The sequence below is a fragment of the Centroberyx affinis genome, unplaced genomic scaffold, assembly GCF_046629955.1.
Source record: "Centroberyx affinis isolate AG114_WGS23_722 - 3 ecotype Tasmania unplaced genomic scaffold, CSIRO-AGI_Caff_v1 ptg001915l_1, whole genome shotgun sequence".
Classification (NCBI taxonomy): domain Eukaryota; kingdom Metazoa; phylum Chordata; class Actinopteri; order Beryciformes; family Berycidae; genus Centroberyx; species Centroberyx affinis.
The window spans coordinates 75537-101670 of record NW_027280278.1 but is presented as its reverse complement, the minus strand read 5'-3'; the positions used below and the strand labels follow the sequence as shown (position 1 = coordinate 101670).

The following is a 26134-nucleotide window of genomic DNA, read 5'->3' as shown; positions in this document are numbered from 1 at the left end:
GACTTTTTCAAAGGGCGTTTCCACAAAACTGACAGTTATAATAATTTGGGTAACTTTGTATTAACAAGTCCTTTGTTAAATGACACCATGAAATTGAGAAATGCAATTCTCGTTGTACTGGACCTTTAATGCTGGTACTGTATTTTCAATCACCTTAACAGTCCACCTTTTTATCAATGTTATGTTCAGTTAACACTGAGTTGTTGTTTTGTTTAATTACATCGCATTGGAATGTGAATGTTAAAAAACTTTACTTACTAAACAAATCATTCTAGGTAATAAGTAGATAAAATATATAGATGAATATTGGATTTCTTTTTCAAAGTGATAATGTTTTACTTTTAAAGAAATGTTCTCCACTTTTACTTTATTTACACTGGATGGACAAAAAATGCAACACTATCACTTAGATGGTGATATTGATCCAGTGGTCAGAATGGAGTATTTTTGTACAGTTTGATCATGTTTTGTAACACACAGTTGTACAGAGTTTGCTGTAATGAGCGCGAAATGCTCATGAAATTTCACAACTGGAACTAGAACCATAGTGTGTGCAGCTAAGACCCTGCAGGTAAACTCAGCCAGTACAAAACAGGTTTGTCAGCCACTCTAAGGGCGTCTCCAGTCCCCAACACAAATAACCTGTAAGCGGGAAGATTAGACCAGTTCAAACTTGCACAGACAGAAAAGGAGGGGATTCCTTATTAGCCAGTATTAAAGTTGTCATTTTCTGTCTCTTCCTACTAAGCTGTCAGAACTTTTAATGTACTCAAACATTAAATATGACATCTTTGTCTTGTCTTCTGTCAGATATATTACTGCTATTTTTCAGAACAAATGCATGGCCATTCAAATCAATGCCAACTTGCTAACTTAGAAAAGTTGGTTGTTGAGACTTAAATATACAGTATATTTTCCCAGGCTGTTTTTGGAGAGTTGTGTGTAGGCTATTTGCAGAACAGAACAACTATTTGGCATTTCCAAAACAGACTTGTAGAATGTTAGGGGGGTAACTAGCCTATTAGCTTACTGGCTTGTTTTTGTTTTGTTTGTTTTTTTGACTTCACAATTAGGCAACATAATTCCTGACCTGTTAGCATTTTGTGACTCCAAATCAAGTGACTTTTGTATGGTGGTGCAGTTGTCTGACATCAGAAGCAGAAAGATAGATCAACTACAACACTTGCACGTTTTCATTGAAAATCAAAATAAGTGGTGACAGAAAGTGCACTTCGTAAAATTACTGGCATCTCAGTAACCGCCCTGCTATAGTGAATTAAAGTTTTTTAACTTTGGACTAAAACTTAACAGCCACAACAGTCGGTTTCTTCTTGTGCAGATCACAATCAATGACAAAAAGGTTGGCAAGAGGATGGTTTTTATTAAAAATGAATGAATACATAAATGAATAATTAAATAAATAAATAAAGTGTTTTCCTATTACAGTTTCAGAAGCAGAATTATGTACCATTTGTGACATCATATGTCTGAAAACATTCATGTTTGAAACTGCTGTAAATAAAGGCTTTATTCATTCAGTATGTGTGTTTGTTTGTTTGTGTGTGTGTGTGTGTGTGTGTGTGTGTGTGTGTGTGTGTGTGTGTGTGTGTGTGTGTGTGTGTGTAGGACAGGTGCTGAACAAATAAAGATGTTTAGATTAAAAACTGAAAACTGCATCTATTAAGGACTTTAATCGTCCGCTTTTATGGCCAATTGAAATTCACGGTATAATATAATGAATGATTTTCAATGATTATTATTGTACTTTCAACAACTCTGTTGCTGGGTGTCAGTTGTCCCCTGAGAAACCAGAGCAGCGCTAGGACCAAGCGGGAAACAATTTATTTACAACCGCAGGAGGGGAGGTTTCACTCCGGCTGGAATCTGGACAAAGTTCCTCTCTATTAGGCTGTATGCCACCTATAGCGGTAAACATTGTGGGAAATAATACAGTACTGTGATTTAAAAGGCCCTGTGGACGCCTGTCGGGGAGATTGCCGGTTGTCAGCAGCGTCTATGTTTCGGCTCCTTCTTCTTTCTGATCTTCCTGAAAACACCTGCGTGATTCAGGTAGCACATCGATGAAGAGGGAAGTCCTTGGGCGTTGAGCGGTGAAAAGGTAAGGCCTCTCCGAGAGCACCTTAACATTTTATACAGAGGAGTTAATGGTAATAAATGAGTTTAGCCAAAGTTCAGAGGTGGGCTGTAATACTCTCTCTGTACTGTAATACACTCTCTCAATATGTATATTTGAACCAGTGCTGTGGGCAGGTCTGGGAGTTGTAGCACATTGTGCCTCCGTCCTTTGAAGGGACAGTTCCTCCCTCTGAGGTCCCTTCCTACTCTACAAACAATGAAAGCGCTGGCAGCATACTGGCTAGAGGACGGAAAGCCTGACACACTTTTTAATGACTTTTTTTGTGCGGAAATAATGTTTCAATGGTTTGGAATTAAGTGCAACACACAAACAGTAATTATATTCACCAGAGGCTGCATTGCTTTCGTATGTTTTATGATGTTGAAGAGAGCACAACGTATTCATAGTATCCCCACGCTGTCACATGCATTTCCTACCAATATGGTGCTTTATCATATAGCTACACAGCTCATTGGCTGGCTGTATCACCTGTTCATTTATTACATTCACCTGTTATTTTCGTACAAAGATGGCCGTGTGGTGATGTAACAGAATACTATGAATACGTGCACGCACACTAGCAGGCCTGTACAGAATACAGAAAGGCCCAACATTTGAGGAAAAAGTCACTAAAAGTTTCCCAATATTTGCTGTAGTTTTACCTTCACTAGGCCTAAGTGAGACATTTTATGTCAAGTTAAGAGCAATAAAGGAGCTCTCAGAAAAGGCACAATACTGTACAAGGCCTTAGTGTCTTTCAGCCAGACAATACATCCTATCTTTTCCAGCTTCTTTAAACCATGTGCATAGAGCATGTCAGAGTCCTTGATTAATATCACTCAGTCCTCCCCGCCCATCCCATCATTTCTGTTTCAAACAAGACGATTGAACCAGAAATGCAGGGTGTGCAGTGGGATGGGCTGGAATAATGATGGCATTGATCCACAATGCTGACATGCTTTAAAGCAGTGGCTCTCAATCCTGGTCCTCCTCAGGACCCAGAGCCCTGCTGGTTTTCATCTAGCCATCTAATCAAGGACTGATTTACACCTGAGATGCAAGGTGAACGCACCTAGCTAGCTGGCAGGATAGAAAACCAGCTATAATGCAGGTCCCTATAGGACCAGGATAGAGAGACGCTGTTTTTAATCATATTTTTAAATTACTTCAGTTCACCTGTCAAGACCGGTTCTGTGTTTGTTCATCCTGCCCTGAGAATAGAGCCGGCATCACCAGCAGCAGATGTTGTATAGCTAATGATGGATGCGAGTGGTTTCAAGTGGCTTACAGGTGGCTGTCAAAGGAAACACTTGAGTAAATAAGGTATACACATTATACAGTATGAGACATTGTTCAGGTGGCTCTGTTATGGTAGTGCGTGTTGTTTTTCTGTCTTTCTTTGACAGGGTATGGGTTCATTCATCCTTCACTTTCATCCAGATGACAATACCTCCAAACCACAGGACACGAGTGTCACTGAGCTGTTTTATGAGCATGGAAAATGTTAACAATACACCATGACTATCTCCATCATCAGATCTCAATACAGTTGACCACTTATAAGAGATTTTGTTGTGATGCTTGAGATACATTTCCATCTCCATTACCAAAACACCAAAGGATGGAATATCTCAATGAAGAATGGTGAGAGTAGAGTTCAATACATTTATATGCTAAGGCACACTGAAGGAGTTTGATGGCTCATGGCCCAATGACATAATAGACTGTTTTTAGTGCTCCTTTATTATGTAGAAGTTTATTTTTTATAGCAGCTTGAATGACAAACAACAAAAATATTTTCTACCTCTTAATTTTGTAGGGGTAAAAAAGGACTCAACCAACAGGTTCATGTTTTGTTTGAACATGTTGCTTGTGTTTCCCTCTATCAGTCTGTGTAGTCATGAGCAGTTTAGGTCATTTATAATCTAGGTCAGATATTTGCCCTCAAGTCTGGATTCCCACAGTACTCTGGATGTAAAACTGTCAAGAAAAGAAGTGGCGGAAAGCAAAGTTGTCTTAGAACACGAACGCAACAATGAGCTTGCTGTTTTTTCAGTTGTCTGCGTCTCCTGTTAACATGTTTGTGCAGTGTGAACTACATGGATATTCAGGATGTGAAGGCAAACATGATACCAGTTGTAGTCTTTACAACTTTACAACTTGCCTTTCCCCAGAGGAGTATTGTGTAACATTTGGCTGTTTCTTTGTATCCAGGTTTGACAGTTTGGCATTAGTTCCTGCTTTGTAGTACAGCTGATTTTAACGAGAGCCTGACCGATACGATATTGATCCTTGTTATGATCAAAGCTAGGATCTACTGCATAAATCTTTTGTTGTAGCATAAAAGTCATTTTGAGGTAATGGTGACTCCATCTTAGGTTTATATGCCAAATTGTGACAACAAAAAGATACAATCAGTTGGCATTGCAATATAACATTCATGGTCATAAGCTATAAACTGTCATGCTTTGCTGGTGAGGACATTGGGCCAATATTGAATTCTGGCTACAGTATACACTCACTGACCACTGTATTAAGTCAACTTCTCATTTAATGCTAACTGCTCATTCTTGACAGTGAATCATGCGATAAACTAAAAAACGCATCCAGTCAGCTGCCGACCTGTGGGTAAAAACGCCTTGTCGCTGGGAGGGATCAGAGGGGAATGGCAAGACTCATTCTTTCAAGCTAACAGGCGGATCACAAGTATGCAAATAACAGCTTAGTTCAGCAGCGATGTGCAGAAGGGCATCGCAGAACACACAACTCGTCAAGCATTGAAGCAGATGGGCGACAGCGGCAGAAGACCGAACCGGCTGCCACTCCTGTCAGCTAAGAACAAGAGGATAAAGCTGAAGTGGGAACAGGATCACCAAAATTGGATGATTGAAGAGTGGAGAAATGCTGTCCGGTCCAACAGATCTCAGTTTCTGTTATGACATGTTGATTGCAGAGACAGAATTTAGTGTAAACAGCATGAATCTATGGATCCATCCTGTCTGGTGTCAACAGTACAGGCTGCTGGTGGGGGTGTAATGGTGTGGGGAATGTTTATTTTGGCCCACATTAGGCCCCTTAGTAGTAACAAATGAGCATTGTTTGAATGTGACACCATACCTGAACACTGTTGACCGGGTGTGTCACTTTATGGCCACAGTCTACCCTTTTTCAAATGGATACTTTCAGCAATATAATGCATCATCGTCTCAAGATGGTTCCAGGAACATGACAGTGACTTTAGTTTACTCCCAATAGCACCTGTGGGACAAGGTGGAACGAGGATGTTCGTAGGAATCTGTAGGAACTGCGTGACACTATCCAATCAGCATGGACCTGCCTGTTGTTGAATCGGTGCTTCGAAGAATTCAGGCTGTTCTGGAAAAAGGGGGAAGATGTGTCCTGTTAGGTGTACCTAATAAAGTGGTCACTGTGTGTACATGTCTGGCCCTAATTTTATCTAACATTTTCAGCTTTTATAGAGCATTGTGGATTTTAAGATTCATGTCTCATGGCTGCCAGAGTAATATTTTAACTACAGTCATGCTCCCTAATACCATAGTTTTGTGTCACACCATTCTTTGCGTATGAATCATTCCTTTCAATGAAACTGTCTCTCCAGTTCGTGTTTCATGTCAGGACTTGTACAGGCCTTCCACTACGCTTGACATTTACAATTTATCATTACCTGTTCTCTCAATGCTGTGGCAATCCAAACAGTAATCGCTTTTTTTCTATTTTAATCTTTTAAATATTTTAATTTAATGATAGAAGCCATCATTTAACAAACTGTCATTCACAAAGACTGCCTGGCTTTGGAATTTCCTGGGTATTTTTTATTTTATAAATATTATGTTGCACTGAAATTATCTTGTTGCAGTTCTTACACCTTTACAGTTTAGGTGAGTCAGATTCATGTTGTTATAGTAGCTGGTACAATCCTAAAGATGCTGCATGAATGCTGGTTACAGTAATCAGCTTTAAGATGATACAATTTTACTGACTGGGCAACCCAAACAAAGATTAATGTAGCCTCCTCTGAAGTTCCTCTAAATATCATTAGCTCTGTACCAGGAAGGTTTTCATTGTCATTACATTTACTATAGCAGTAATGGCATAACCTTTGTACCCGTTCTCAAGTGTAGTATAACTTTTATACAACAGATATCAGCATGTGTATTGGACAAAAAGAATCTTCAAAGAGGTATATAATCATAAGAATAAAAAAGAAAAAGATTGCTAATGAGCTCCCTGGTTACCACAAGAGTTGGCATAGCAACCAGTAAAGCACGACCGGTGTGCTTAATGGGAATTAACAGCATGGCTGGAGCACATCTTTTCCCAGTCAGGCTGCATGGCTGAAAGTACTCGTTTAATCTATATTATAGCACCTTGCCAGGTGGATTCTGTTGATGTTGCTGTGTAAATGTCATGAGTTATTAATGTTACTTCCACATTATAGGCCAGGCAACGATCCCCCCCCCCCCCCCTCCCTCCTCCCTTCTTGTCTCTTTTCACTGTATTGCTGCTCATCTTACTTGCAGTTTGTCCTTCAGGGATGTGTTCCAGTCGGGGTCTTTGTGGGGGCGGTGATCGCCCTCCCAGCAGGTCCTCCAACTCAGGGGGCAGCAGCTCAGGCGCCCATTATGCCCTGTGCGCCCTGGCAGTCGGACTCATCGCCCTGGGTATTGTCATGATAGTGTGGACTGTGATACCGCTGGACGGAGAGGCTTCAGAGAACACTACAACTGCAGCAGGAAACTCCAGCACCCTGGTGCCAGGGAGCAATGAGGAAGAGGACGGTATAAAGTCCTCATCATCGGTGGCCTTGGTGCTGGTCGGGGTCGGGACAGCGATGCTGCTCTTGGCCATTTGCCTAGGGGTGAGAAATAAGCGCAGAGCACAAGACAGAAGCAGACAGCCAGTGGCAGTGGGAGTCCCCTTCATGGATCATGCGGGTGGGGAGCAGGAAACAACGTGAGTGCTGACTTTCAAGTGACATCATGGTACATTGATGTACTTTGATGTTAAGATCTTGTCAACTTTCAGTATTCTTATCCAGGTCTTGAAAAGTTATGGAATTGGAACAAAATTCTACAAAAATATGGGGAAAAGACTAATATAGTTGTAGACCAAGTGTCATTTCACATATTTATGAAATATAAACATATTTGTTTTTCTGAAGAATAATCTTCAGCTATACAATAATGTGGCCTGATGCGGTCTTGCTGCCCAGACACTAATAGCCTGCATCATAGCAATCATAAAGCAAAATCATCAACTCCAGCTAAGAAAAGAAGGTCTGGAGACATTCTGGAATTTCTATTTCTATTATAGTAGTTCTAATACTGTTATGATTATTTACTCGTACTTATGGTTGTGAAGCTTGTTTTATTTGGTGCTCTCTCACCGAACGTAATCTCGTGTCCTTTTCCAGAGGTGAGGATCAACCTACATACACCGTACCCAGCTACGAGGAGGTCGTCGGCAGTGGTGATTATCCCGTCCGCCAGAGCAACCTGCGCCAAAGCACCTCCCAACTGCCGTCCTATGAGGACATCATTGCTGCCGTGGAAAATGAGGGAGCAGAGCCCAGTAACAGCCCGGCGGAGGAAGCCCCGCCTAGTGACCCCACCACCGCCACCACCACCGCTCCCACTCCCGCTGCCGCGCCGTCTGCTGCCGAGCCCCAGGCCGAGCCCCAGGCCGACCCTGGACCCGCAGCCAACCCCAACCCGCCCACCCGCAGCAGCAGCCGGGCCAGCCGTATACTGCGGCCGCTCCGGGTGCGGAGGATCAAGTCAGACAAACTGCACCTGAGGGACTTCCGCCTCCACATCCGCAGCCCCACACAGAATCCAGTGACCATTGAACCAATTACTCCACCGCCGCAGTATGACGATAAGATGCCTGAATTAGGATAGCGCCTCCCCCCTTATATCTCAGAGTATGTCCCTGCGTGTGATTAATAAAAATTTCACTGGGTCAGATGGACTGACATTTCTGAAAACCCATTTTCAAGGTTGGTATTAACTAGGGTAGCAGCATGGGTCTAGCTGTGACTCATATACTGGCACAGCGAAACACTCTGAAATTAGAATTACAAGATTTTCTCTTGTTCTTTATTGATGAAGCATATGGATTGGCATATTTATTATTATTCTGTTTACCCTCTGCACTACACTCTGTTTAGATCTGTGTGACTTTATGATCAGCTGTCACACTTGGGATGATATATATATGTTGTTTTTTTACATCATGTCATAAGTCATGTCAATCGTGACAAGCCAAGATAGCACAGCCATTTGGTTTTATTTAGCAGTCAAATATAATGTATGCAATATTGTCTTCCCTAGTTACTCGAAATATATTTTTTTCACCTCACTAGCAAATGATTAATGTTGTTATTAAAATTACTATATGTTGATACTGATTGGTTGTGAATCCTGACAATATCTTTGATGCTGTGTGTGGTGATTCAAGGGAAAAAGGGATACCAATTACCTGGGAAACCTCTCAGTAGTATAAGCATCTAAGCAACAGATATACAACCTTTTTATGTTTTATAGCTCTGAAGATGCACTGAGGCCTAGGATTTATGAATTCTTAGAGCTGTTGGTTTGTGAATGTCTGTCTGCTTTTTCTATGTTGTTGTTTTTTTATCTTTCTGCTTTAAGAAGCTGTTACCAGTTATCTTTATTGACGGATATTAACAGGCAATGAAAAATGGTATCTGAATAATGTGTAATATGAATTGTCAAAAAGGGGAAATGCTGGGAAAAAATTATAATCTACCTAAATACACGAGATGGAATAGTGACACTAGATGTAAACCGTTGTACATTCTGGTATTGGATGTGACATTAGGACTTATGTGGTGTTTCTGGTAACATGCACCTCAAAAGACGTAGATGTTTAATGACCTTATATGCTGTAATATTTGTAAAATACTGGTGAATAAATATTGTTTTAGTATTTTAATTAGGATCATGTTGAGATCTATATTTTCGTTGCAAAATGTTGATGAAAATTAGTTCTGCTTGTAACTTTTATTTCTCCTTCTTGCCATCATCTTTATTTTAGCAACTTAAGAGACCGTTCATACTGAGTGAATGTGAAAACATACTGAATACAAAGGAAACCACAAGCCTGAGTGTCAACCATCTCTACTCAAAGTGCTTGCTTTGACTCTAACCCACCAAAAAAAGTCATTGTTCCATTTCTGTTGATTGTTTTAATTGCATGCTGTTAGTTGATGCCAGTGTATTTATTTTGAAAGAGATAAATATTCTCTTGTATGTGCGATTAATAAAATGTAATTGTAGATGTTTGCTTTGTCATTGTTGTGTTACTAGGGCAAACTAATATAACAGTAAGCCTCTTCTCATCTTTCTACTTCCGCATCGCCAGTTGCCATCATCATTTGGTTTACCGTAATTAAATACTTTACTTTGAGGTGAAGCAGTTGTAGTTTTTGGTCGTCATCTCAACACTCATTCATTACTGTTCAGCACCCTCCAGTGGTGGATAAAAGCAACAGACCGTAGAGGAAATCCACAGCTCTCCAGTGATCTTTGCTCCTCTGTTATTGTGTCTTTGAACAAAACAACTTCTCTGCTAACCTTAATTAATTAGGCCTGAAGGCTAGACCGAATATAATGGTTAAGTGCAAAGTATAATTTCCTGTCTGAGGGAGATGTAAAAGTACTTTATGCATGAGCTTGTGGCGGTGTTGTGAATCTGGACTAATATGAATACTAAGAAGCGATGAATTATGGGCCTGTTTATAAATTAAATGACTGGCTTATACCTAGCTTAAACCTGTATTATTTCTTATTAGCTGTAGTATTGGAAAGAAAAATGTAGGCTGCATTTGATGCTTTGAGATTGATATTTTAATAAAAAATTATCTTGATATACTCAAATATCAAGTCAAATACTCAAATATCTATCTATCTATCTATCTATCTATCTATCTATCTATCTATCTATCTATCTATCTCCATATCTATCTATCTATCTATTTATCTATCTATCTACATTCACACAGCTTTAAAACGTGGACAAAGTACATTTGCAAATTTCATTTACAAGAAGGCTTGGTATTTGGGGGTTAAGGGATAGTACAATTCATAAATTGGAGTTTTGGTTGTAGCTTATAGTAGGCTATTGTAACTTTTGGTAGGCCTATTAGTAAAAAAAAAAAAAAAAAGTGTTTTTTCCCCTTTATGTATGTATGTATGTATGTATGTATTTACTTATTTACTTATTTATTTATTTATTTTAGAAAACACTCATTTCAGGTTAACCTTCATAAACAAATAGCCTACATACTCTAGGCTTAATTTTGCATGATCAAGATAAATGTTTTATTAAAGAAAAGCAAAAATGTATGTTGACACTATTATAAATCTGCACTGCTTGACATTTTGAAGTATTGAATTTTATGTTAATACTGTTAATAAAATTTTACAGGAACATGTTTTGTGAGTGGATGTATTTATCCAGAATCAAGTATATTCTCTTAAACTCCACCCTTGCTCCCTGCTAGCCCATTTCATCTTGTTTCAGCTCAGAAGGATTTTTTTTTTTTCTTTTTGCAGCTGCCATGTAGCAGAGGGAGGAATGACTAGCTGAGGGAAGAGCCAGCCCGGGGAGTCAGTCACATTCCTGGCTGGGATTCAATGACTGAACCAGACACAAACAAACAGAGAGGGCGAGAGAGAGAGAGAGAGAGAGAGAGAGAGAGAGAGAGAGAGAGAGAGACTCACACATCGAGAGAGGGAGGGAGACAGACAGTGAGAGTACGCCAGACTGCGCAGACGAGGCATATTTCGGGCGCACATTAGGAGTGCGTAAAACCGCAGCAGAGCGCATTGAAACATAGTACCCAGTGGTTGTGCGTTGGATATTACTCGCCTACGAGTTTTGAGTCAAGGAGTTGTCGACTTTAATCGTGTCTGTTTACAAGAACAGTCTCCATGAATTCAACAGTGTTCAATTTTCTGAATGGACGCATTGGGAACCTTCTCCGGTGACATGGAAATGCGCTTCATTGGACGCTTTATTGGGTGTATTGCCGGATGCTGAGGACATCTGATAGGATAAGTCATTTCGAGCTCTCATTTTGAGTTTTGAACTCTCTTTTCTAACTGGTGAAAACATGGAGGGTACGAGCTTTCAGCCCCATCCCGGACTTCAACAAACTCTGAAGCAGTTTCATTTGAGTTCTATGCGCTCTCTCGGCGGACCGGCGGCGTTCTCCGCTCGGTGGCACCAGGATATCCTCTTCAATAAAGATGGAAAATCCGCAGAGATGATGCTCAACCTACCCGCCCAGACACCCCCGGTAATGTCCGGTCCGCTTTTCATCCCATCCGACCGCTCCACGGAGAGGTGCGAGACGGTCCTGGAGCGGGAGCCTATCTCATGCTTCGTGGTCGGCGGGGAGAAACGGCTCTGCCTGCCGCAGATCCTCAACAGCGTCCTGCGGGATTTCTCCCTTCAGCAGATCAACTCGGTGTGCGACGACCTGCACATTTACTGCTCGCGGTGCACGGCAGACCAGCTGGAGATCCTCAAAGTCGTGGGTATCCTACCCTTCTCGGCTCCGTCCTGCGGGCTGATCACTCAGACGGATGCTGAGCGCCTCTGCAACGCTCTCATCTACGGTGGTACCTACCCTCCTCACTGCAACAAGGAGTTGGTAGGCTCCCTGGAGTTGGAGCGAACAGAGAAAAGCTTCAAAGTGTATCATGAATGCTTTGGCCGGTGTAAAGGTTTGTTTGTCCCAGAATTGTACACCAGCCCCAGTGCCGCCTGCATCCAGTGTATGGACTGCAGACTCATGTACCCGCCTCACAAGTTTGTGGTCCACAGTCACAAGAGACTTGAGAACCGGACAGTCCACTGGGGGTTCGACTCCGCTAACTGGCGGGCCTATGTGCTCTTGGACCCGGACTACACCGGGAAGGAGGAGAAGAGTCACCTGGAGCAGCTTCTCAAAGAATTAAAAGGAAAATATGATCTGACGAAAAAGCTATCCAGTAAATCATGCAGAGTAAGTTTGTTCTTTCTCACCCTACTACTAACCATCAGCCATTGGCTTTGAAAAATAGCACAGCATTTTGTGTTTGCTTGTTTTTAGTAGACATAGAATTTCTGCTAAAATTGTGTATCTCAAGTGGAAATTTCAAGAGCCCAATAGGCCCACTACATGATTAGACATTAATTTTTGGAAGGCTCTGGGCCTGGTGTGGAGCCAGTATGCTGGCCCCTCTCGTTAGGCCTGTCATTGTCTACTTTGATTGATATAGTATGCATGATACACATGCTGCTTTCTTGGCCAGGTCTCTCTTGGAAACAAGATTCATAATTTCAGTGGGATTTACATGGTAAAGTAAAGGTTAAATTAAAATTGTTCAGTTTGTTATATATCTTCTAAGTGATGTCAGTCTTAATGGATTGCAAAAACACCTCCACATCACCAACAGCACCCCCAACAGAATTATAATGCAAATCAAAAACTTGTGTCAAATCACATCTTTCTGTTCCGGACAACTGTCATATTCTGAGTCTGTTCCCTCCGCGCTCCAGCACTATGAAACACCTCATTAAGCCTCATTCACCTTGTTCATTTTTGAAAGGTAACATCAAAAGCCTCTAACCATCAGCTATCACCCCTGAGCATCCCTCCCATCCTCTTATTTCCTGTGAATCTCACTGGTCCAGAACCCCCCCAGGGTTACCCAAGGGCATCTGCATTATGATAAATGGAGCCCCAATGATATATTTTATTAGTGTGAGAGAGGAGAGGGGGCTGGGGAACCCATTATGGTGCCACAAGGTGGGATAGGGGATAAGAGTTTAATGAGGTTTGAGATATGGAGATGTGTGTGTGAAGAGGGGTTGTGACTGGTCAGAGTAGGATATGGTCTGTGTGTGTTTTTGCGTCTGTGCGTGTGTGTGTGTGTGTGTGTGTGTGTGTGTGTGTGTGTGTGTGTGTGCGTGCGTGCGTGTTGCCGTACAGGCTCCTTGCGTGGGTCAGAGATGTTTAGTATGGACAAAGGACCAGGAGACGAGGTGGCTGTTCCTTCGTCACACAGCAGCTGTTGTGTGGGACTCTGCTAATGACTGGACATCTATGTATCACCATGGTGCTGCTCCAGTCTGAGCAGGAGCCAGGCGATGTCTCACAGGGAAACCTCAGTCTCTTTTGATACTCTCATTAAAAAACAATGCTCTGGGAAAATGTTTTTTGGATGTTTGATTTATTTTGCTTCTAGAAAATGTATGTGAAGCAATGATAGGAGGAAGGTTTATTATGGATGATGCTGTAGATATAAATGATCAAGTGATAGGGTCATTTTGTTGATTTAATCTTTTAAGTTTTCCTTTTAGAAATATTCAGGTTGAGATCCTGATTGTAGCAAATAATTGCACAATTCTCTCACTGGGTAGTTTTGAAACCAGTGCTTTCAAAGCATCTTTTCCCTATCAGTTCTAGGTAGAGTTGATTTATACAGTGTTTTGCTGAGAATTGGACATGGAAACCAGACAAAATCTTTGTAGCCTGAAGAAATATCTGTCTGTGAAAAAAAATCTTGCACCTGTGGCTTATTTCTTGCGTCTCCCTGACTGCAGTCAGCAGGACTTGATGTATCATCTGTGTGTTGCATATTTTCCAAAATGGTGAGTCTTCTGCCGACAGTCTTTCAGTGTGTATGATATATACAGGGCTGAGCATCACGGAGGGAGTGGGCGGGGGGTGTGCGTGTGTGTGTGTGGGGGGGGTGTCTGCTGTGGTTCAGTCAGTCGTGTCCCAGTTAGCAGACAGGCCTGGTCCTCAGGGAGCCGCACACCAGCGCTCTCCCATACATCAGCCTGACAGGGCAAGCTGCTGAAAGGCCGGACAGGCCTGCTAGCAGACCATCCTTGGCTCAGCTTACCCATGAAACAAAAACTCAATGTTATCGGTCTGCCTCAGCCTCTCTCTGATGCCAGAGTGTTTTATTAATAAGAGAGAACCCCGAAGGTTACCTCCTGTATCGTCTGTCTAGACTCCCACCTAATGTACATGGTGGTCTGTACAGTTACAGGATTGCCAGAGGAAATTGTTGAGAGGGTTATTGTTGGGAGGGCATGTGCTTTGTTTTTTGGGTAACACTTTTTAAAGTTTGAAGTTTGCTGGAGAGATTTTGGGGTGATTTAGAATGACTTCTACTATGATCTACCTAGTTAAACAAAATCATGCAAGTGTTTTCTTACTTTTTGCAGCCTGCTTACAAAAGCAGAAGCTGGATCAGAGGGGGAATGAGACCAGTGAACCATTGTGTCTGTTTTGCATCAAATCCAGCATTTGGTCATTTAGCTCTTGCCTAATGTGCAGATGAGGGCAGATTGCCGAGAGGAGGCTGCAGACTCTCATTCAGAAGATGCAGGGTGTGTGAGCCAGGCCTTGACATGTGTTGTCAAAGGGCCATGACCCCTGACCTCTCCCCAAAGACACTGACCCAGCCTACCCCCATTCTTTTCACACCATCCAATCAAATGTCCTTGTGTCCAGTCCACTGGCCAGATGGCTGTCTGATAAAGGACAGAGGGATATACAGTGGATAGATAATAAACATTACTCTCAAACGCAGCATGATGCAAATAAAACACCACCACATTATGTTAGTCACAGATATTGGATGATTATCATACCGACACAGTGCAAAAAATACATTTTAAGTAACCTTTAATTTTAAATCCAATTCAAATGAGTTACCAAATTGTACTGAACCTTGCATATAATAATGCAAATGTTAACTTTTCTGATTAGCATGGAAATCTTTAAGAAAGAGGATTGGAATTGCAAAAATGTTTTTTTTCCATCCAATGTCAAATGCTTCTGAGCATTAAATGTAGGGAAAAAAAATCTTAAGAAGTGAGAGCAATGCGATCAATCATCTGACTGAGTAGAGAGAAAAAGGGGACTCCAGAGACCCATGTAGACCCTCCTTAATGGAACGGATATTAAAGCCATTCAAGTGAGGCCAATTTATGCCATTTCTCAACCCATTGTTCTGTTCACTCTATCAGATTAGCCTCAAACCTGCGGCCAAACCAATCAACTGAGTGTCCAGGACAAGGTGTAAAGGGCTGTGTGTTTTTTGTAAACCACAGTGAGTGAGTGAATGAATGAATGAATGAATGAACACATCTCTCCCTCTTTTCCGTCAGGTAACTGTATGCATCTGTATTTGTACAGGATTGTGTGCAAGTATGCCTGTATCATGTGTTTCCATGTATAGTGAGTATATGAGTGTGTTTGCGTGTCAGCAGGCATGTATAATGACTGGATCAGCTGTGCAGGCCAGATTAAAATGAGCTCACTGCCGGCTCATTTCCATTCCCATCTGTCTGCTGACCTCTGGGAAGCCCTAAAAGCTGACATGGTGCATCCCTCTGGCCCTTGATGGCCCTGTCTTCCCAGCATTGACCCAGCCAGCCAAGACCCATCCTACCCACACCACCCAGATACACATCGGGTCAGCCACAACTGATTCAGATTTAGCACATTTCTCTGTGTTTCTAATCCTTGCAGCACAGGCACTGTAATGCAGTGTGTTGCTAGTTTGCTGCTTTGTCTTTGTTTTGTCCTCTCCTCTATACCCTTCTCTGGGAATTGGCGTTCATTTGAAAGCAGTCTCCCCAAACCCAAACCCTCCCCCCAGCAGCCAGCTCCCCACTGACCAGCCCCCCCAGAAGAGCATCACCTCATCTCTGGAGTGACTGTTAGAGGGAGCGTTTGGCCGCAGCAGGGACAGCATGTCAGGGGAGAGGGGTGTCAGGAGCTCCCAGGGGTTGTGGCCTCCATTCTCCTAGGGGTGACCCCATGTTAAAAGGGTGTCAGCTGGGGTTCTGTTGTGGGTGATGTGTGCTAAAGACCTGCCGCCTCCTTTGTTTGGGGGCCGGGCTTTTCAGTGGCTGTGAAGTGCAGCCATTTCTCTTTGTTAATGCCTTGTTTCTTTAGGTGGTGTGTGGATAGGTCTCTAACCCCCAGCCTCTCCCAGGGTGGGAAATCCACGCTTGCCATGTCAGTGGCTTCCTGGTTATATATTCAACGTCAGACTGGAGCCTGTAATAGTGACTGTCCACATACAGCATTTTGCTCAAATATTTTTGACCATTTTAAGTGGAGGGCTTTTTATTTTGTTCCTTTCTCGTGAAACTTTGACGATACAGTGTTACTGTGTGAAAGACTTCTTGTATAACTAATGCAGTGAGGAAAGAGGATGATTAGTGTTGATCAGCGATGATGAGATGAGGGAGGAGATGAACTCTGGCTGTGACTGCAGCCAGCAAGCCAGTCAGTCAATCCGTCAGTGGCAGAACAGATGCCTATATTGGGTTAGTGTTATTCCACAATCATCATCAATTCCTCCTCGATCACCTCCTGATTTCCAGCTCTGTGATTAAGAGTCAGGCCCATCTGGTGTAGAGACAGGAAATCCTGGAGTCTGCATCTGCTGCTGGCTGAGCTACTAAGCTGCTGCAGTCAGGGGGTTTAAACTCTGATAATCCTACATAACTCCTGGAATGCAGAGACCACAGTCCACATCCAAACCATCATCTTCTCTGGACAACATCTTCAGGAACAGAGAGGGGCTCAGACAGACTGAATGTTAGTTGGTTTACAACATCAGCCACAGACAATGGGTGCTCCCCTCATTCCCTGGCCCACTCAAAGCATCCTCACAATTTATTACCAGTCCCTCTGGAATTTTGTAATTAGAGCAGGAATTAGACATAATGAGAATATGTTATATAGAGAAACCAAGGGCGCAATCGCAGATTCCAATTCAAGCGTGCTTGTGAAGAGCTTTTTGAGGCCAACGACACGAACAGCATTAATATTGCAATATTTGTTCCCGTAATTTTTTTCTCTTTTTTTTTTTTTTACATGACCTGCAGTTATAAGCTGCATAACTGTCAGACCACATTGGAAATGTGCTAATGGAGCTCCAGCCGGAGCAGAAGTAGGCCCTGCTGGTGCCATATGACAAATCGGCATGCTGCTCTCGCCTACATTCCGCCCACCAACCACCTCCAAAGCTATCAGGAGGATTAGCTCACGCAGCTAAACCAAACAGACTGCTCAGTGTTCAGACAGCATTTGCTCCAAATCTTGTACGTGCCTCCAGTTTTGATGGCTAGCAGTTCACAATCAGGCTGCTATCAGTTCAGTTGCAACTGGTGCAGTGCCAAATTGCTGCGTGTGGCTGTGGAAAAGGAGAATAAATGTTTTAGGGATTTACACTACTTCCTTGCTCTCTGGGATATGCATAATTTATTTTAGGATTAGGATGGTTTAGATTAACTTTGAACTTTCTGCTTAGTTCAGAAGAGAGAGAAATGGAGGAGAGACATACTGTAAGAGGAACAGATGGGTGTGAATGTGTGTGTGTGTGTGTGTGTGTGTGTGTGTGTGCGCACGCGTACGTGTGTATGTGCCTTCACCTGCTGCTGACATAATAGCTCACACAATTTGGACTAATAGTTAGCCTGACAGACGTATTTTGTGTGTGTGAGCACGTGTGTGTACCTCAACATTGAGAGGCCTCTTTCAGACTCCACTCACACTCAGAAAGGACTCGTCCTCAGTTGGAGTCTCCTCCGTACGCCTGTGATTGGAGGGCGGCTGTGGTTGCTAAGCAGAGCTGCTCTTCCTGTGCTAAATAAGAACTTCGTGCTCTCTGGCTGGTGGGCTCAGAGAAGCGTGCCAGAGCATGCACGCACGCACACACACACACACACGCACTTCACAGAGCATAGACCTCTTACAGTACAGAGACCTCACCCTCCTCCATTCACTGCCCATCCTCTTTCATTGTGACCTCCATACTGTGACTCGGAGTCCCTCCTCCTCCTCCTCCTCCTCCTCCTCCTCCTCCTCCTGCTGCTGCTGCTTTCTACAACTCAGACCTCCTCCTCCACTCTGCATTACACACTTCTCCCACAGGTCAGCAATGTATAAAGCTCCCTCTCCATCATTGAGACCTCCTCGTCTGACACCTCCTCTGCCCCGCCACCATCGTTCACCTCCTCCATTTAACACCTCCTCAACCCTGTGGGACACACACACAGACCTCTCTCCTCCCTCCTCCGCTGAGATCTCCTGCTCTACTCCCCCTCACCCTGCATTATACTTAGATCTCCACCTCCACTGTAGTGAGCACATGCTGTATCAGTCTGTATTCAGTCTGGCCTACATACACTGCACATGTGCTACTGTAGTGTTCCAGGGGTGTGAGGGCTGCGTGCCTCATTTTGGAGTGATGAAACCCTGCCATCCATCTTCAGCCTGCGTTCCTTTGATAACAGAAAGATAAATAGATAGATAGATAGAGAGAGAGATAGATGGATAGGGAGAGAGAGAGAGAGAGAGAGAGAGAGAGAAAACGAGTTGCTAGTTTGTCAGGATGACCTACTAACCAACCTCCATCTCCATCTCCAGGCTAGTTTCAAGAGCCTGCTGAATGAAAAAGTGAGTGGGATCCTCATTTTATGCTCTCTCCCATTTTGTTGTGTGCTATTAGGGATGCCTATCATCTTATGTATCTTCTCTGACTCTAGGTCATTGTATCTGAAATCTAATCTAATAGCACTGTCTCTTCCATCTCACAATCTGCCGGCAGAGCATTGAATCAACCGTCTCCCGACATGGTCGTCTCCCCTAGCCGGTTTTGCAGGGGTCAGAGCTTTGGTTTGTAGCAGAACCACCATTGTGTGTTGGTGAAAAGCAGCAAGCCTCTGTGTGCTCTTCAGCCCAGCTCAACATGCTTTCTTGCAGAGACGGGGCAATGCAGCATTGTCAGCAGGCACCCGTATCAAATGAATTCAGCACAGCTGTCCTAGCGGTCTCTACTGCAACGAGGGGCAAAGTTATTTATTCAGTATTACAATCCCCCCGAAGATCCGTTATGGTCACTCTTTGCCACAACAGTATCTGGTCAGTTGAATCTTTTTCTCTTTGACTTTGTTCTTCTTGTTTATCACAGGAAGTCCCCTATTTCAAAAGCAATATGTATCACTGCAAAGGCGTCGCTCTTTTACTTCTCACTGTCGCACCCCCCTGCTCCACCCCTTTCTCCCTGTCTGTATCAGTACAGCAGGGTCCACATCTAGAGAGACAGGCGTACAGATGGGGCACAGTGGCTCACATGCTGAGGACACGCCCTCCCTCATCAGCGTCCCGCCCCCCCGTGCAGGTGTCTAATAGTTGCAGGGTTGCCCTGCACTGCGCTGTGTTGGCTGCCCAGTAGGGCTGCCTGCCTCCCTGCGCTTGTGGCGTTGACAAGTGTCTGGCTTCATTTCCAGCCAGTCAACGAGCGCAGACACAGACAGCCATGGCCTGAAATAGAGCTGCAGTGCAGGCCCGCCCTTTATCCTATAATGAGGAGACTATTATAAGCCTTGTGTCTTAAGCAGGGAATGGACGCGTCAAGAGAAGAGTTTAGCACACACATCATCTTAAAAACGTCAAGCTGCTTTTCAGATTATCATCAAAAACTGAGTAATCACCTCTCCTTTTGGCAGCAACAGCTTAATCTGCTGCACAGTGAGGGGTATGTGTTTCGCTGCAAGGTGATGTGACCTTTGACGATCTGATGAAGCCCTTGACCAGAGAGAAGAGAGCCTGCTAAGTAAGGAAATGAATAAGAATTATGATTAGATAGCATTTTTTTATTGGAAAACATTACCATAACATAAAGCGAACAGATATTTTGGAGATAATCAATTCACTTGCGACCTTGTATCAGCCGATCACATTAAATCAAATGCAGACATGATAGCGTGGCCAAGGCCTGTGTCCCATATGGAATGTATGAATTATTCCAGAGGTAATAACAGGGTATTGTTGGTGAACTCATCTTCACAAAGACGCCCATCTCTGCATGTCCATATTTAATTCACCCCTTTCAGCTGCCGAACTGTACAGGCTGCTGCTAGAATGAGTCCCTCCAAAGGGATTAGTCGCCCTATCATCAACGCAGATCCCTAATTTCTCTGCCTTTGTTGTGGTGCAGGCTGCACTAAATGGGATAAAGGGGCTTGGCCGGACACAGTGGGAGGAAGTGGCTTTTGTGTTGCTGGCAGGTGCAGTGGAATGACAGTGGGGTTTTGGATGTGTGCGTGTAAGCGTGCGTGCATGGCTGTGCGTGTGTGTGTGTGTGTACGTGTGTTTCTGTATCTGACCAGGCCAGCAGGGTATGTCCTCCCCAAAGCTGAGTGCTGCTGAGATACACCAGGAACCTCTGGAGCTCGACTTGAACCCTCAATCACAGGGCTCCTCAGGGGTTTGCAGTAAATTCTTCAGGCGAATGGTTTTCTCTCCCCTTCCTCCTCCTCCTCTCTCTCTCTCCGCTCACATCTGGTGAACAGTGCTAGCACCCCTGTCATCTTTTACTGCGTTGAGGTCATTTCCACCCTATCGGTAAAGTGGAAACACATGATGTGCAGGGTTCGGCCTTAATGGGGTGGGGCTGGCATGGACCAGCACTGACACAGCTTTACAGCCAAGAGCTGCCAAAACAGCCTTTCTATGGAATGACTCCAACTTCCAAATTAAAGACATTTGGGGTAAATAATGTGTTAGAATACTTAGAATGCTTACCCGTTACTTACGCAGCTAAAATAATTAGTTACTTTTTCAAATATGTAGGATGTTACAATACATTATTTTCAATGGGTGGGAGTAAAGCCATACATCTGCTCATATTTAGATGCAATATATGAAGATATCAAACATAATCGGTAATGAGATGGAGCCTGCAGGAGTAGCAGGACTGGGGAGAGCTGAACAGTGGTTTTCCCATTTCTTTCTTGGTACTTTGAAAACACGAAAAAACAACAGCCAAGCATTGTTTAGGCTTAGAAAAGGATATTATGTGTCTAATGAATGCCAAATCCGGAAAGACACATTTCTACTTTTAGAGTTTTTCTTCCACAGTTCCAGGTTTTATTTTTGCTCTAAAAATTCTTCCCTTCACATCCTCTATCCTTCTTAATCACATTATTGATTCCAACTGGTGAGCTGGAGAGTGGGGTAGACCTTGGCAGACACTCATGGTGAGGGTGTGTCCTCAAGCTTAATTGGGATTCTCCTTAGCAATAATGTGGATTTCCTTCGGTACCCTCCTGTGCCCTTCTTTCCCCAGCCCTTGCGCCTCAGCTCTCTCTCTCTCACTGTCTGAATCTAAGCCTAGGTCATTTGTGCAACTTCAGCACCAACTTTGATGGACAACGACAGCAGCTCTGCCACCCGGCACATTGTAGGTTGATTTCTTGTCAGTCCATCATCACTATCAGCTTCTTATGAATTCACTGGTCTGTCATATAAGCTACTTTTTACAGTAACACACATAGGCTACTGCTTTAAAACTTATTTGAATTTCTTTACATTGCCTGGTATTATTTCTTTACACATAAGAAATTACCAACAATACTTGTAACAGTGCAAGCCATCTATCAACCTTTTTGAAAGGTGAAATTAACATTCTCTCATACTACTAAAGATAATGTATAGTTAGTTAAATTATCTCAATGGAGTAAATGGTTTTAATGTAGTTTCAGCATCTCATTTTAGTACATAATATCTAGATGTGTTTCCAAGCAAATTCCAGCCACACTGTGGTTTCCATTTTGTGGTAGACAGCGCTGCAGTGTAAAATGGGATGGGCTGCAGTCAGTCAGTCAGTTCTCACTGCTGTTTGTGGGTTGGGTAGACTAGGCAGAGTGGCTGTTGGGAATGGCTGCATGGATTTTTATTTCTGCTGTCCAAGAGGACTCCATCATAGACTGCAGCAGCACTCATTATTGAGGGCACACTCCTGTGTACTGCATGCCTCTGTCCTCATTACCTCTGCAGCAGCTTAGCTCTCTGCCTTTGTTCTCTCTCTTGGCTTGAAACTGGAGAATATGGAGAGAAGTGCTGAGGCTGCAGTTAGCTTGGCTGCCCACAACTCCTGCCGCACAGGAGAAAACATAGCACAGACAACCACCCCTAGCCCTCTAGTCTACATATTTCCACAAAGCCAACTCACAGGGATGCTCTAGTTTAATTCATCATACTGACTTGCTCTTAAGTCGCTCCTTCTGTCGATTTTCACAAATGTTTGAATTAAACATTTCACTCTTACTCTCAAAAATTCAAAGCTGTATTTGTGTATTGGCCCATTGACCAAATGCCCTCTGGCCAATCTGCTACGTGGGCCAGTGTGAAAGGTCCCATAGACTTGTTCCTCAGAGGCGTTAAACAGCAGCCTTGCAGAGTGGCTGGAGGGACAGTAAACTTTTATCACACTAATAACCCAGAGTCACAGCTACCCTAATGGCTTAGGCAGCCATGGCAGGGGTTGCCTGGAGGTCAGGTTGAATTGCAGGACATAAATGGTAGATTCCAACTGGTAGAACAAATAAAGTAGGGAAAAGGAGGGGCATCTGAGGTGAGCAGAGGGGGAAGAAAGTTGTTATTGGAAGAGCAGATAATCACTTAAATTGATTTGCAGTAAAAGGAAGCCATTGATTGGACTGCCCTTTTATAAGGAAGGGATCTGTGCCCTTTTAACCCCCTCGGCCCGCACTAAACTCTGCACACTCACAATCCTTGGACTCACTCGACGCGCGGCAGGCGAGTGAAAAGACTTGAACCGAACACTTGGTGCAAACATCGATCGGAGCCCTTGACACTGAAATAGCTGTATGAGAGAGGGATTTGTTAATGGAGTTCAGATCTAAACTTTTTTTCTCAGATTCCTGTCCCTCTGGCTGAGGTGGACCGGTCTTGAGAGTGTTTGTTTTAGGTGAAGTCAGTGCTGGAACAGAATGTTGTGAACCGCAGGCCAGACTGTGGTTCTGTGGTTCAGTTTCAACCTGAATGCAGACGGCTCTGTTTGTTTTGCTTCTCCGTTTCTCAGGGAGAAATTTAGAGGCTGCCAAAGTCCTGCGCTCACACCCAAGGCACGCAAATAAAACCCCCTCACATAAAAAAAAATGTACCTGGGTGTAGTCGCTACATCTGGACCGCACCGCCCCAGTGCAGGGGTACATATCCACTGCATGTGTGTGATGTGTGTCTCTGTCCCGCTCTCTCTCTCTCTCTCTTCTCTCTCTCTCTCTCTCTCTCTCTCTCTCTCTCTCTCACTCTCTCTCTCTCTCTCTCATCTTGTAAAAGGGCTCTCTGGGAGATGAGATGGCGTTGATTGTTTCAGTGGCAGGATGTTTGTGTGTTTTGTTCCAAGCCTTTTCATAAATAGCAGTTTTTATGTTGCCGAGGTCAACTGGTTTTACTAGACTGGAGAGGCAAGTCCAGAGGCAAGAAGGCCTCCCCGCCATCTGGCAGCCATAAAAAGGGGAGCAGGAGGTTTTTAGTGGGGGTTTATGGGATGGTAGGGTGAGACATGGAGGGGAAGAGAGACAGAGTGGATGGTGGACTCTAGTTGCCCCCGAGCTGCAAAGCTTCCTCCGCAGTCTGAATGACAGGTCAGAAGTTCATTGCCTTTTTTTCATCTTACAATCTGCTTTGTAAGGTGAAGGGAGGTGACAGTTGGTTCAGAGTTCGAGGGCAAAAAGGAGAGAATGTCGCTATGAAACTGTTATTGCTGCTGTGAATATTTTTATCCAAAAGATATATTCTGGCTGAGAGTTTTTCTTTTGATCTAATGAGTGTGCTATATTTTTAAAGAGTGTTTCAGTGGAATTCAGCTCAGCGTAGCAGTGAGTGTGTGCTCTCTTGTTATGGCATTGCCATCAGCTTGTTATGCCATGCAGAACATCAGACCTGAGTCCCACAGATGGTGCAGAATTATGTGGCTGCGTAAACACCGGTGATTCAATGGCTTGGTGTTGTTTGGGTATGCGTCACCCTCTCAAAGCTCTCTACACACCACCGAGTAACGAACAGTTAGTTGTTTTGTAGGACTCCAGATCTAGGCTTACCCTTTATCCAGACACAGTCTTACAGTCAGATGGCTCTATTTTATTTGCACATCTGACTTAAGTGGGAATAACAATGCTGTTAAGCCATGAAAATACTGGACTTGCAGGCCAGTAAGATTCTCATGGAGATTTCAGCAAGGAGGACACTGGAGTCCCAGTAATATGCTGCCGGATGGCTCTTTCCCAGCTTTAAGAGCCTGAACTGGAGCTCTCTGGCCCATCTGAAGCTGGATGCTCGGCTTATTGGTTTTCCAGAATGGGGTTATCATTGCAGAGGACTGCGCTGCTTTGCTGACTCTGGCACTGATACCTCCCATAGAGATTTCATCTTTTGTAATGCTGCAGCTGAGATGTGTTAACCCTTTAGCCCCTTCAAGACATTTAAATATTACAGGGCATGGCGCTTTCAGTTCAGCTCAAGACATTTATTATTATACCTTGTGAAATCCCTCTACGCTGATCAAGCCTCCTATATGTACATATATTAGTTGTGTATACCATTCCAATATGCCACCCCCTCCCTAAAAAAAAGGGGAAGTTAACATGTATGTTATATGAATTAGTCATATTGACCTCTTTCTCTGGTCTGTCTTGGGTTGGATTTCCAGGCCCTTGCCTTCTCACACAGTTTGTATTATCCAGAGAAGAAAAGTGCTGACAGCAAAAGAATGAGAGCGTGTTTGGCAGGCACGCCCTTGTAGGTTTCTGTGTCACTCAACCCTATTAAATTTTTAATCGTTTCCTCGCTGTGGTATACAGCTCAACATGGCTCCACTCAGTCACACACTGTTTAGGCGACTTATGCTGTGTCCAACCAGTTAATTCATATGAGAGGAGGGTAAAACTTGAAGGTAATGATTTTCTCTCATCTAGTAGGGCTGAAAACCAGCCGTAATGTCTTAAGAAGTTATGATTTGTGCTGTGTGCTGCTTTCTCACTTCAGTACCTGTGAGATTTATCAACATTTTAACAACATTTTGACTTCTTTTACTGATGGAAACCAATATAAGTGCATACTGTACTCACTGAACTGAAACTGGTGCTGTATGTCTCTATGCTTTGCCGCTAAGGCAGGCACCAGAGTGTAGTCTTTGTTATGAATGGGAAAATCTACATAGCAGTACCCACAGCGGTGGCACTTTTGTTCCAAAGTCCCTCTTATTAGGTTTATTGGAGTGTCCCCAATAATTATCATGATAATGGTATCAAATATACTTTCATGGCCAAGACCACTGATTGCACTTGACAAGCCCCTCTCCTGCTTTTTAGAGAAAGCATCAAAGGCTCCTTCACAGGCTGCCACAGTGAAAGAATTCAGCCCGAGATCCACTGAGAGCCTCTCAACATAGTTCAGTCTGTTTATTCCCTCACGTTTTGTGTCATGTCAAAGTCTTGAGCTTTAAGAAAAGGGGTGAAAAAAAAAAAAGAAAAGCACCAGCCCTTGATTGAGAGGCTGGAAATAAGGGACTCTGCTCTCAGTTAGTGGTTCCGTCCACTGCAGTGATTCAGGGGATAAAAATGTGGCCTGTGTCTCTTTAAGAGCGCTGGCCTGTCTGCAGAATGCATCAGTCCTGTGGAGCAGACACAGGCCAGGAGGAGGAGGGTGAAGGGAGGAGCGTGGGGCTGTGCAGAGGGAGGAATGAGGACAGGAGGGAACAGCCGCAGTCTGGGCTTCCAGCCTCCTGGCTAGACTGCTGAAAGTTATTATTGAGTTCCTGTGTAGGGCCTCCCCTCCCTGTGGCATACTCCTCTTTGCTCACTACGAGGTAGACAGGGAGAGCGAGAGAGAGAGAAAGAGAAAAGTTGGCAGCCTACCATGCCCTTTGCAATGACCTTACATGCAACAAATAAAGGATAATTTTGTTTGATTCCATGTTTTTGCAAGGGTAAAGTCTCTGAAAGGCTTGTAAGACTGAGAGCAACCACACACGCTAACTGCCTTACAGCTGCTCGACAGCAGCTGAAACTCCAGCCCAGCATACTGTTGTCTTAAGTTACAGTTTAGCAGACATGTCC

General features: G+C 43.6%; 2 protein-coding genes across 3 annotated transcripts in view; both read left to right on the top strand.

The window, feature by feature from the left end:
* The first annotated feature begins 1889 nt into the window (after positions 1 to 1889).
* Positions 1890 to 10050, top strand: tmem51b (transmembrane protein 51b). Of its 2 annotated transcripts, none has more exons than XM_071530347.1 (3): positions 1890 to 2119; positions 6679 to 7111; positions 7572 to 10050. In XM_071530347.1, exons 2-3 carry the CDS (start codon positions 6693 to 6695, stop codon positions 8056 to 8058), a joined length of 906 nt encoding a protein of 301 aa, XP_071386448.1. In that variant the 5' UTR covers positions 1890 to 2119; positions 6679 to 6692; the 3' UTR covers positions 8059 to 10050. The 2 variants fall into 2 exon arrangements, with proteins under 2 accessions (XP_071386448.1, XP_071386447.1); XM_071530346.1 differs by having other exon boundaries at positions 6691 to 7111; positions 7572 to 10049.
* An 878-nt stretch (positions 10051 to 10928) lies between these two features.
* Positions 10929 to 26134, top strand: part of skib (v-ski avian sarcoma viral oncogene homolog b) — a 29675-nt gene continuing 14469 nt past the window's right edge. Inside the window, exon 1 of the mRNA XM_071530343.1 lies at positions 10929 to 12194. Within this exon, the coding sequence (XP_071386444.1) occupies positions 11298 to 12194 (897 nt within the window). The 5' untranslated portion in view covers positions 10929 to 11297. The remainder of the gene's footprint in view (positions 12195 to 26134) is intronic.

Bases quoted from the DNA above. Each gene is read 5' to 3' on its own strand.
- tmem51b (XM_071530347.1), top strand. From the start codon at position 6,693: ATGTGTTCCAGTCGGGGTCTTTGTGGGGGCGGTGATCGCCCTCCCAGC. The intron at 7,112-7,571 runs GTGAGTGCTGAC...GTCCTTTTCCAG, and splicing joins GGTGGGGAGCAGGAAACAAC to AGGTGAGGATCAACCTACAT.